The sequence below is a fragment of the Brachionichthys hirsutus genome, chromosome 7 (genome assembly GCF_040956055.1).
Source record: "Brachionichthys hirsutus isolate HB-005 chromosome 7, CSIRO-AGI_Bhir_v1, whole genome shotgun sequence".
Taxonomy (NCBI): Eukaryota; Metazoa; Chordata; class Actinopteri; order Lophiiformes; family Brachionichthyidae; genus Brachionichthys; species Brachionichthys hirsutus.
In genome coordinates, this window is record NC_090903.1 from 11,095,886 (window position 1) to 11,106,299 (window position 10,414).

At 44.1% G+C, this 10,414-nt stretch overlaps 2 protein-coding genes across 2 annotated transcripts; one reads left to right on the top strand and one right to left on the bottom strand.

The window, feature by feature from the left end:
* Window positions 1-471: 471 nt before the first annotated feature.
* On the top strand, window positions 472-7,959 carry fam149b1 (family with sequence similarity 149 member B1). The gene is made up of 16 exons (XM_068741232.1): window positions 472-518; window positions 902-1,018; window positions 1,308-1,452; window positions 2,147-2,295; window positions 2,478-2,621; window positions 3,425-3,574; window positions 3,654-3,835; window positions 3,930-4,075; window positions 4,554-4,622; window positions 5,039-5,151; window positions 5,243-5,440; window positions 5,947-6,070; window positions 6,298-6,423; window positions 6,516-6,597; window positions 6,907-7,044; window positions 7,192-7,959. The coding sequence occupies exons 1-16, from the start codon at window positions 472-474 to the stop codon at window positions 7,272-7,274; spliced, it is 2,013 nt and encodes a 670-aa protein (XP_068597333.1). The 3' UTR covers window positions 7,275-7,959.
* Window positions 7,960-7,971: 12 nt separating this feature from the next.
* Window positions 7,972-9,625, bottom strand: dnajc9 (DnaJ (Hsp40) homolog, subfamily C, member 9). Its single transcript, XM_068741233.1, has 5 exons — window positions 9,406-9,625; window positions 8,877-9,017; window positions 8,504-8,758; window positions 8,323-8,409; window positions 7,972-8,234 (listed from the first exon to the last, which is right to left on the bottom strand). Exons 1-5 carry the CDS (start codon window positions 9,577-9,579, stop codon window positions 8,133-8,135), a joined length of 759 nt encoding a protein of 252 aa, XP_068597334.1. The 5' UTR covers window positions 9,580-9,625; the 3' UTR covers window positions 7,972-8,132.
* Between the last annotated feature and the right edge of the window lie 789 nt (window positions 9,626-10,414).

Here is a 10,414-nt window from a genome sequence, read left to right on the forward strand (position 1 = left end):
TCCATGGCAGCTGTGTTATTGTTGTTGGGGGTGGTGTTTGGCAAAGAAAACCATTTGAGGTGCCGATAGCTAGCTTTAGCTAACGTTCGAATGTGCTATACTCGTTTTTTAAAGATGTGAACTTAAAATAATAGAAACCCTTTAGACGATATAATTTACCAATATGGTGTATGAGTCTTATCCTACAATGAAATCCCTCTTAAATGAGAAAATAAGGCCGGTCGTGCTTTGTTCATATATCTGCCCGTAAACATAACGCGAGTTACGGCTAGGCTACTGAACGTGGCCTTGGCAGCAACATTTAGAAACGACGTTGCTATCTGTAGCTAAAGCCCTGGCTATATTTACAACGCAAGACTATGTCAGAGGAAATGTCTGACCTCCATCTCAACTATTCCCAAGGAGTCCTGGACGTGGTGACGAGAATGACGGCCGAGGACTGGAACGTTTAAAAACGGAGACAAAACGAGAATGATTTCACGATACAACCGAAGACCCGTATCGCATAAACTTGAGATGTGAGTACCGAACACGAAGCAGTCCTGTAAACATGTTTTTCCCCCTCCATTTGCTAGAGAATGACGTCACGGTGCGATAATTTCAATCTTATTGATCCATTTATCATGGCCAATCATCTTCTACCTCCCTCAAACAGACATAACAGGCATCACATGATGTCTCCTAATGGAGTGGAAAACGCATTTTGTAAACTACAAACTCACCCTGTTATTCCAATTTGAATGTTTTTACAGTAAAGTTAACCATATTTGTAGCTATTAGGCTCAGAAATGCAGAACCACCAGTCCGGCCCTGCAGCGAGAGCCATCGGATTATCCTCTCGAGGTGTGATTACAGTTCTATGCCTTTTTATATTAATGCTCTCAGACTGTTTTTTATACAGTCGTGGGCTATCCCGAAGTAGCCTTGATCACCACCCTCTCCCAGAAGAAGCAGATGACAACCAAACTGTTCAACACTACCTCCACGACCTCCAGGAAGCTGTCTCGACTCACAACAGGTAACAGTCCTCGTGCTCTACACACCTATAGTGGTGGCTTCCTCTTCAAGGAGACAACAAATGATAGAATACGGGAAAAGTCAAACGACTTTCAACCGTTACGCACGCATGCTCTGGGCTCTGTGTAACGTCACGCTGTCTCGAGTCAATAGCTGCTTCTCAAGGTCCTCTGTTTGTGAAACGAGACACCCACGAGCAGCGGGTTAATTGAATCTACGTCATATTTGATTAAATATTTCGTCACCAACCATTTGTAAGTCTCACAACCCCCCCCGTTGTTCGCACGCAGCACAGAGACATCTGCTGCCTCAGGTCACTCCGACTGTCCCACCGTCATCTCACTCGACTCCAATCGGTCCTGGTCGGGTATCCACAGCTCCACAGGAACCGGCATCTCCACAGAGAGGAGCTCCGTGTTCTCCTGGGGATATGATGTAAGGCTACTGCCGGAGAAATGTAAATGTGACGTGATGGTGCCTGCCTCGCTCTGCAAACATTTTAGTGTACACACACACACACACACACACACACACACACACACACACAGAGAGAGAGAAGGTTTGTTTTTGCTCAAGCATTTTACTTCTTCTCAAGCTATTGCAACAATGAAAGTACTTTCTAAATATTAAAGTAGAACTACCTTTATGCATGTTTTAATGTCTGAACAGTTACTTATAGCTATCTTTTTTGCAATCCTGTGGAAAACCACAGAACAGCATGCAACCAGTCTCTGTATTGTATTATATATATCTTGTTTGTCGGCTACTTGTTTGAAGTTTTGATTCCATTGGATATAGTTTTTTTTTTTTATGTTGGGCTTCTTAGGCTTAGCTGGTCCCTCAAAACTTTTGTAGGACTTTTGATTCTGTGAAGAAGAGAAAAAGTCAGTCACGAGAACCCACATACAGCACATCATTAAAGTTTTGGTTACAGCGCATGAATAATCCATCTTGACCACAAACCCATACACACACCCAGGAGGCCATAAAAGAGGATTGTCATGCACATTTTACATTCAAAAAAATGAACGTGTCTTCCACGAGCAGCTGGAAAAGCAGAAAGCCACTGTATAAGAAGAAAGCAGATTTTATTCCTGTGTTTCTGTCTTCCTGCCTTTCTGTCCCGCAGGAGTTCGATAAGGCAGCGTCACTGCAGGTGCAGCAGATGTTTGAGGAAATCGACAAAGCGCTATATGAGGGGGGAGGCAAGGGAGGAGGGATTCTCCAGGGGCTGCAGGATGAATGCCAGCAGTGGGCCACACGTTTCCCACATCTCCGGTACATTTTCAGCAGTTTCCTGTCGACTTCCTGACCTTTTACTTCTTAGTGAAACGGCAGAGCCGTGCGATGTCGGAATAATGATGCGAAATACCCGACGAGCCATCTCATTATTGATTTGAAAACATTATTTGACTTGTTTGTTTATTTTGCGTTTGTGTATGTGCGCATGTGTTACACAGCATCCTGGGGACTCAGGTGATGCCTCCCAGTGACGAAGGCTTCCAGTGGTACGCCGCTTCAAAGAAAGGCAGCGCCGCCTGCAGTCCATCAGCAGGCAAAGAGGACGATGGAAAGGCCCAGGAGAAAGAAAAGGGCAGTAGCGAGTAAGTTCTGGTCAAAGCTCACCTGTTAAATAAATGTTTATGACGCAAGATAAAGCGTATTTTTAAATATATAACGCTGATATGATTTGGTTTTATAAATATAAGTTGGTAGTGATGTGAAATCTCAGTTTCAGAAGATGCACTTGGCAATTACATTCTGTCTGTATACTGGGCCCTGCGAAGAGCTGGCGCCTCATCCAGGGTGTAGCCTGCCTGTCAACCGTAGCCAGTTGAGATAGGCTCCAGCAGACCCCTGTTACCCGCAAGTCGGTTGAGAGGCTGAAGACGAGTCGATCGCGGCCGCCTCGTCTTCAAGAAAATGGATAGATGGATGGATGTCTGTATATGATAGAAACCTCTATACCCGCCCTGACCTGAAACAGCTTAGAGCCAGAGTATTAAGAGACCCCCCCCCCCCCCCCCCCGCCATTCTACAGTGTTTATGTTTGAGATTGCAGGACAGTGTTTTATAAAACCTTCTGTTCCAGATGACCGGTGTTAGCGCATCAATTATAGAGCAGTCGGGGCTGGCTGTGGCTTTGTGACCCAGATACTCTGACTTGCTTGTTAACCTTGCGTGCTAAAGTTATGCTGGGTAGTTGTGAATAGATTTGTTTACTAGTTGTTACAGAGAATCGCCGAGGTCTGTCTTATCAGCAATAATGGAATACTGCACTTGCGCGTTTATATGTTTGAGTTTATTTGTGTTAGAATTTCCTTCTTATGTGCTCACGTCTGTGTTCTATTTACAAGGTGCACATTAATGTTTCATTATTTGTCCCCCCCCCGTGTCTTGGGGAAAGGTTGAATGTGCAGGGCAGGAGAGCGATCCTAATAAAGTCCTCCTTGTCAGACTTGGGCGGGGTTCTCGGCACTTCCAGTCAAGACAAGCCTCGAGTGATTGAAGTGGAGGGTTTGGTGGAGGAATTCCTGGCTTTTGATAGCAGGGACTTGTGAGTAACGCCTCCTTGTTCCAGAAAGCAAAAACATTCTAGTTTTGTTCACCTGATTTACCATAATTATCTTGACTAGGGAGGATAAGCTGGAGCAAGAGTGCCTGGAGTCGGGTCGGCGGCGTCGCTGTCTGCCCCCTGTCTCGCCATATCGGTGTCGCCGCCAAGCCGTCCTCGACCTGCTGTTTGACGACGTTTGGCGAGAGTTGGTCGGCTGGACGAAAGACCTGGTTCGACGACACTGGGAGTGCTGCGCCCCATGTACGACTGAATTTAACGGTTTTTAGCCAGCATTACACCGACTGTAACATATCTTAACAAAGCCCTGTATTTGGATTATATGTGGGATTGGCAGCTGACGAAAATATTTCGGGGAGCCTGAGCCCGGTGCAGCAGGAGTCCCAGCATCCTTTCATGCTGTTCTCCATGCCGCCCATGATGCTGCCCAAAGTCAGCCATAGTAGGGTGCCCCCCCCGCTCACAGCTGGCCTGCAGCTGCAGGTTAGTGCTCTCGGGGTCATCAGTCATTTTCTTTACCGTCAGCGGAGGTCACCTCAAAACTACAAATGTTTTTTTATATATACTGTGTATAATTCTTCTATATTGGATTTTAACAGATATTCAACATTTATAATTAGACTTTATAAGTACTGTTGAGGAAAAGCATCTTTATTTTAGCCCTGGGAGGAGATAACATTTCCTTAACATCCCGAACTGTGACCTCTTTAAAATACGCATCTTCAACAGCCAACACTAAATTGTCACTTTTCCACTTTGCCTGTTGCTGTTTCGGTCTTTCCATGCTTCCATTTCATTAACTTGTATCACTATTTTCTCTCTGACCTTCTTAACAATGTGTTCCTGTTGCTTTTCTTTGTTTCCCTCCATCTTTATGCCATCCTGTTTTTATTTCTCTGTGCTCTTATCCCTTCTCTCTTGCTCCCACCCTTTGGCCATGCCTTTTTTTCCTTCCATAAAGAACACAAAGTCAAGGGGCTCAAAGCAAAAGTCCAGGCGGAAATCCAAAAAGCAGAAAAGACCTTCCAGTGTATGTAACTTCCTCACTTAGAGCCAACATGGCGACTTGTGTTGTGCACACTGTCCACAGCGGCTCATTATCCTATTCATTATCTCTTGAATAAACGTGCTTGTGCCTATTGGTTAACAAAAAAACGTTATCACTGATCACTTGTCTAACGACCTCCTTTCAACATTACCGTAACTGATTTGATTTTCTTTCCTTTTTTTCTCGTAGTTGGAATTATTTGCTCGTTATTTTTTCATTTGTTGTTTTCTGTAAATGTTGTTGGTGAACATTTGATCTCGGATTCCCCTCCATGTCACTGCATGATGATTTTTTTAAATATATTTTTAATAGGCTCCATTGTAACTATGGAATCGACCAACCACGTGGCGGCTGATATTCACATATTCCATTTTTCTCCCCTTCATCCCATTCTAAAGTCTGGGAAGGTCCCAGCTGGAACAGCGACGACCCAGCACAACCTGAACGACCTGATGGTGATCCACGGCATCCCCCTGCAGCAGAGGAACATGACTGTGCTGGATAGGAACCAGTAGGAACACATTGCTCTTTGGATTGGAAGCATGCACTTTATATTCAGTTGGCAGCAAGTCGAAATGCACAATTTGTCTTTTCCCACGTAGGGAGCCAGAAGAGCGTTCGCGTCACAGACCAGGCTCCAGCGTGGTACCGCCCAACAAACACCGACCTCTGCTGCCCCGCCCGGGACACTCTGCCCGACGCAGAAATCCTCCTCCCAGAACACTCATGCCACTGGTTCCCAGCCTGAGCCAGTCTGGCACTGCAGGATCCATGGATGAGATCATCCGTGGGACACGTCTGTGAGTTTTGGTATCACAGGAAACCCTTCCAGCTCCACCCAAACCCCTTCAGTATCTGGATTTTTAACCTCTCATTGGCTCCTTATAGCCTCTATTAACTTATGCCCTGTGGCTCAGTCGTTTATTTTTAAAACCAACTTCACAGATGAACTTGCCATAACCCCACATAAAAGTGTAGTGCCGTGAATTTAGCTTAGTTTTGGTTCCCGTTAAGGCTGGAAAGTAAATTCAGCAACTACTGCATTTATTATTTATTTATTATTATTATTATTATCATTTACTATTATCTGTGTGTCCATGACAGCAGGCAGCAAAGGGGGGGGGGGGGGGGGGGGGGGGCTTCCTCCCAGATGGAGTGTGGTCCCCATCCAAGAGATGGTGTTACTGTTATGTTTGAAGCTTGTCATGTTTTGATTTTTCTAATATTTTATATTTAAAAAAAAAGAACTAAACACTCAAAAATCATTTTAAATCTGCCCTTTAAAGGTGTGTGTCTTCATCCACAGACCCATCGCCAGCGACTGCCTGATGCCTCCGCTGCTGCCCCTGAGCAGGAACACACTGCTTCCTCCCATCAGTACTGGAGACCCTGAATCGCCTCACCCAGGGCAGCAGTCCAGACCCGCACAGGTACAGCATAGCACCGCAGACGCTCGGAAAAGCTGCACGCAGCATTTGAACATAAATAAAGGCTCAAAAAAAGCATTTGGGTGCCAACAAAGTGTCATTACTGTGAAAATAAAATAAACGGATATATCAAAGAGGCATAGGTAAAAGCATGCCCAGTCAGTCATCAAACTAATATATATATATTAAAGTTTAAAATGTGTATTTATCCATTTATTACATGCAACCAGCGTCAGAAAGGCCCGTCCAGCCGTGCACACAGTGCTATAAATGATGAAGCTGGCGGTTCGATACCCAGAGATCGGCTCCACCTGCTGGACGTATTCTCCCGCCCCAACACCACTCATACATTCAGGGTAAGATGCTCCTCCTCACCACTTAATCCTGCTTACTATGTGGAATGTAATTGCTATCGAAGAAGCTATGTGTGACCCCTTTTCTTTCCCAGTCGGACACTCCATTCCGACGTTCCTTCACAGTACTGGACAACATTGGGCAGGGGCGGCCAGGCAGAGCCTCTGTGGGCACAGGTCAGAAAATCGAGAGACAGCTTCTTCTTTTCCTTCACTCATTGGTTCTTCCTCCCACATTATTTCTACGACTGTTCGTATAATCGGTATAATCCTCGCATATAGACGGCTTTGCCGCACTGTCGCTGATTTGGGCTGCAGGCCCCGACCCCGACGTCTGGTTCAGCCCAGCTTGCACACTTAACACCCAGATTCTTCATGACATCCTAAAGAATCGTACAGACTTCACACAACTCTTTTGCTTGTGTTTTATTTAACCTGTGACCATTTAAGATGGAATTCTAATATTGGATTCCTTCGTTCCACCAGACTCTCTTGGAATCGGTGTGACTGGCATCAGTCTTGGCATCAGTAGCTCATCCTTCCTGGACTCATTTTCCCACCACCCCTTGGGGCATTCACCCATTGAAGATGAAGAAGAGCCAGACCCACAAGCTCCTGTACCAGGTTGGTAGAATACAACTGGCTGAAAGAAATTCAGCCATTCATTCAGACCCTTAAATAACCCCAACCTAGCTACGGTAGCTGCGACAAGCTTTCCCTTCTGCCTTCATGACTATGAATCATTTATTTTTGATCCTGCCTCTCCCACAGCTCAGTTGGTGCCTGTTTCAGTCCAGCCTCGGTCTCACAACCGGGGAAGCATCTCATCCAGAGCCAGCAGACCTGGCTTGTAAGATGATCTTTCAAGCTCCGGAACCTTCAGCCATTCAACTTCACGCAAAACACGGAACGTTTTTTAACAGAAGTAGCAGCTTTTTATTTCACATCATACCACGTTGGTGGATTTCTTTTGGTTAGAGGTCTATTTTTATATTTCTGAAATCAGCTTATGTAGCTGCCAAACATAAATAATCATCCACAAAGGTAACTCCATCCCCATGTACAGTTTGAGATGTATGTCTGGAAATGTCTACGGATTTGTGATATGAATGCGAATGTATATTTATTTCAATTTGGATGTACTGTGTATTATGCTGTGCAGTGTGTTTTTGATCTGTAAAATGACTGCAGGGAATAATGGAACCACATACTCTCTTTATAGCTACACAAGACTTCACTACTGTATCTTTTATAAAGACACCAATTTCAACCAGTGTAAGAAAAAAAAGGAGTGGAATACAAGAGATCATGTCCAAATAGGTACTTGTGTGAATAAGATTCATTCATCGTATTAATGATTCATTTTTCATGATTATCCGAGTAAAGTCACAGTTTTGTTAGAACAGATTCCGCACAAAAGCGTTTTTGTCCCGTCATTCATGTCGGGGATGTTGGAAAGCCACGTTGCAACGGCTCAGCTCAAAAATGAAAAGTTTATCTTCAAGTCATTTTCTTTCATTCTTTGTAAAATAAATGAAAATGCTGTAGAAAGAATATATAAATATGAATTTATTTGTCAAACTCAGAATCAAAGCCAGATAAAGGATATTTTTCAGAAGAGGCACACAGAATGAAAAGGCCAAGCGTCAGTAATGTGAAAAGGCGTTCTTTTAAATCAACCACATGCTGCCGTTTGATGTCCATTCTATCCATCACTTCTTTGCTCTTTTGGGTTTTCCACTTTTTTTGGAGTATTTTGCTTCCAGGTCAGACACGAAACTGTTAAAATTCTTCTCTCTGGACTTCTGTCTTTGCTGAAAATGGAGAAAGGATAATTACAGGGGAAAAAAAAGGCAAACAAACAACTCTTTGATTCCGGAGATGAGTGCCTGAAATCGTTACCTGAAGCATCATCACAAGACTGTCTTCCTGATTGCCGACCCCCATCTCCTTTTGCATTTCTTCTGCTTCTTGCCGCTCCCTATCAGCCTGGAATATCAGTTGCAAATAAAGACGAGACAAAGCTGCAAGGTGATAAAAGATGACACGAAGGAGCCACGAGGCTTTTACGCTCGTTTCTCACCCTCTTCCTACGAGCCTTCTTCTTCTTTTCACCCTCCCGAGTAAACGCTGGAAACGCTTTGACGTCCCCGCTGTCGATGGCCGCCTGGATCACGCTGCAGAGCCTGGGCTCATCCTCTTGGGAGCAGCACAAAGCCGAGGCCGTAATGGCGTCCATGTCTCCCTGGTGCTGCACGTACAGCTGGATCACATCCTCCCGCTCCTCATCAGAGCCTTTATATTTCACTTCAAATTCAAGGATGTCCTGAACCGTTATCTAATGGGAGTTGAGACGGGACAGAAATCACATTTGTGTTGCAGCTTTTTAATTCCTTAATAAATTAATTATTGCCTCACACACACACACACACACACAGCCTGCCATGTTTCAGTACCTTTGGGAAGAGCAGTCTCCAGTAGTCTTCCCAGCAGCGGTCCTGCCTCAGGATGCCGGACTCTTCGTCCACCACCCCCTGCTCATCATAAATAGCTCTCTGCTCTTCATCGTTCAGCACCGCATACAGCTTTCCCAGCACCTGGAGGAGGATAAAAAGACGTTAAGATGCAGGTTTACGCACACCTGTCAGCGCTATAATGAATATTATACACATTATATTCAAACATAACGGGCAATGCAGCAATCAATGAGAAAACATATTCTACCAGGTAGCACTGGGCTAACGGTGTCGCATTTATTCTAGACAACAGGAAAAACAGCTCGCCCTGCCGACATATCGTTAGCTACGAATATATTTGGCTGTTATTTTATAACAATGTCACGAAACGTCTCTACTTTAACAGCAAATAACACAAAAGCGCGACGCTTTCTCTCACACGAGGTTGCTAAACTCAGATACGCGTAAGCTAGCTGTGTTAGCCAGCTAGCAAACATAGCTCGACAGCTAACGAACCAAGAGCGGTAACCTGGAACTTCTCCGTGGCCAGCGGGTCTTCCGGAGCCCGGTCCGGGTGGACTTTCAGAGACACTTTGTAGTAGCTCCTCCGGATCTCTGCCTCGGTTGCGTCTTTCTTGACGCCCAGAACCTCGTACAGGTTTGGGGTCTTGAAGAGCTCCTGGCACCGCTCGAGCAAACCCATCCTCACCGTGTGACGTCACGCCAGCCGGAAGTTCAAGTACTTCCTTTAATGTTAATGAAAAACCTGTCGGGGTCAAGTCTGCAGAAGTAAAACGCGAGCCTATTGTTCACCCTCGCTTTGTTGGGAATATCAAGTTGGCGCGCTGGCACGTCAGGTACATCCGTACGTCCAGCAACGTGATGACGTAGCTTCTTTAGCGCGCTCTTATTGGTCTGCGTGATCGAATTCGTCAGATTCACGTATTTTGCCGTGACATTATTTTTGAAAGCTTTACAATTATTACTTTATATAAAGTATAAAGTTTTGTATTTTATGTATCGAACTTTCACGTTTTAAATATTTTATTAAGTAAACAGGTAAATTTGTGCTGTGTACGATGTTTTATTGCATTGCATTTGACTATTTCATTGACACATTACGTATTATTCGTCATATATGATACTGTGGTGAAAAAATAATAATTATTCATTAATAATTGCTAAATTGTTTTCGATTATATATTATTTTAAACCGACAGTGGTTCAATTTAAATTGTAAAGCTCACATTAAATGTCACTAAACCTGAACCCTACGATTGAGCGTCTAGGTTTAGTTCTATTTAGCATAAGTTTTGAATCTGAAATTACTGTACTGGTAATTATATTTCACAGTACATTGCTGAAAATTATTAGACCAATAAAACCAAAATAGTGTGGTGTAATGGCATTTTATCCATGCGTGCCAAATACATATTTATTTATTTTATTAAATTGCAACCAAATTACATTTCTCTCTTTAAGAATGATAATCTAACACACAGGCCTACTTCAAACCAGTTAAAAAGTCATTCAGCAAA

What these genes read in the sequence shown, in the direction of transcription:
- dnajc9 (XM_068741233.1), bottom strand. Translation starts at nt 9,579, where the DNA reads ATGGGTTTGCTCGAGCGGTGCCAGGAGCTCTTCAAGACCCCAAACCTG. An exon ending in TGGCCACGGAGAAGTTCCAG is followed by an intron (nt 9,018 to 9,405) that starts GTTACCGCTCTT and finishes ATCCTCCTCCAG; the next exon opens with GTGCTGGGAAAGCTGTATGC. An exon ending in AGAAGGCTCGTAGGAAGAGG is followed by an intron (nt 8,410 to 8,503) that starts GTGAGAAACGAG and finishes CTGATATTCCAG; the next exon opens with GCTGATAGGGAGCGGCAAGA.
- fam149b1 (XM_068741232.1), top strand. Translation starts at nt 472, where the DNA reads ATGATTTCACGATACAACCGAAGACCCGTATCGCATAAACTTGAGAT. An exon ending in CAGCTGGCCTGCAGCTGCAG is followed by an intron (nt 4,076 to 4,553) that starts GTTAGTGCTCTC and finishes CCTTCCATAAAG; the next exon opens with AACACAAAGTCAAGGGGCTC. An exon ending in AGCAGAAAAGACCTTCCAGT is followed by an intron (nt 4,623 to 5,038) that starts GTATGTAACTTC and finishes CCCATTCTAAAG; the next exon opens with TCTGGGAAGGTCCCAGCTGG.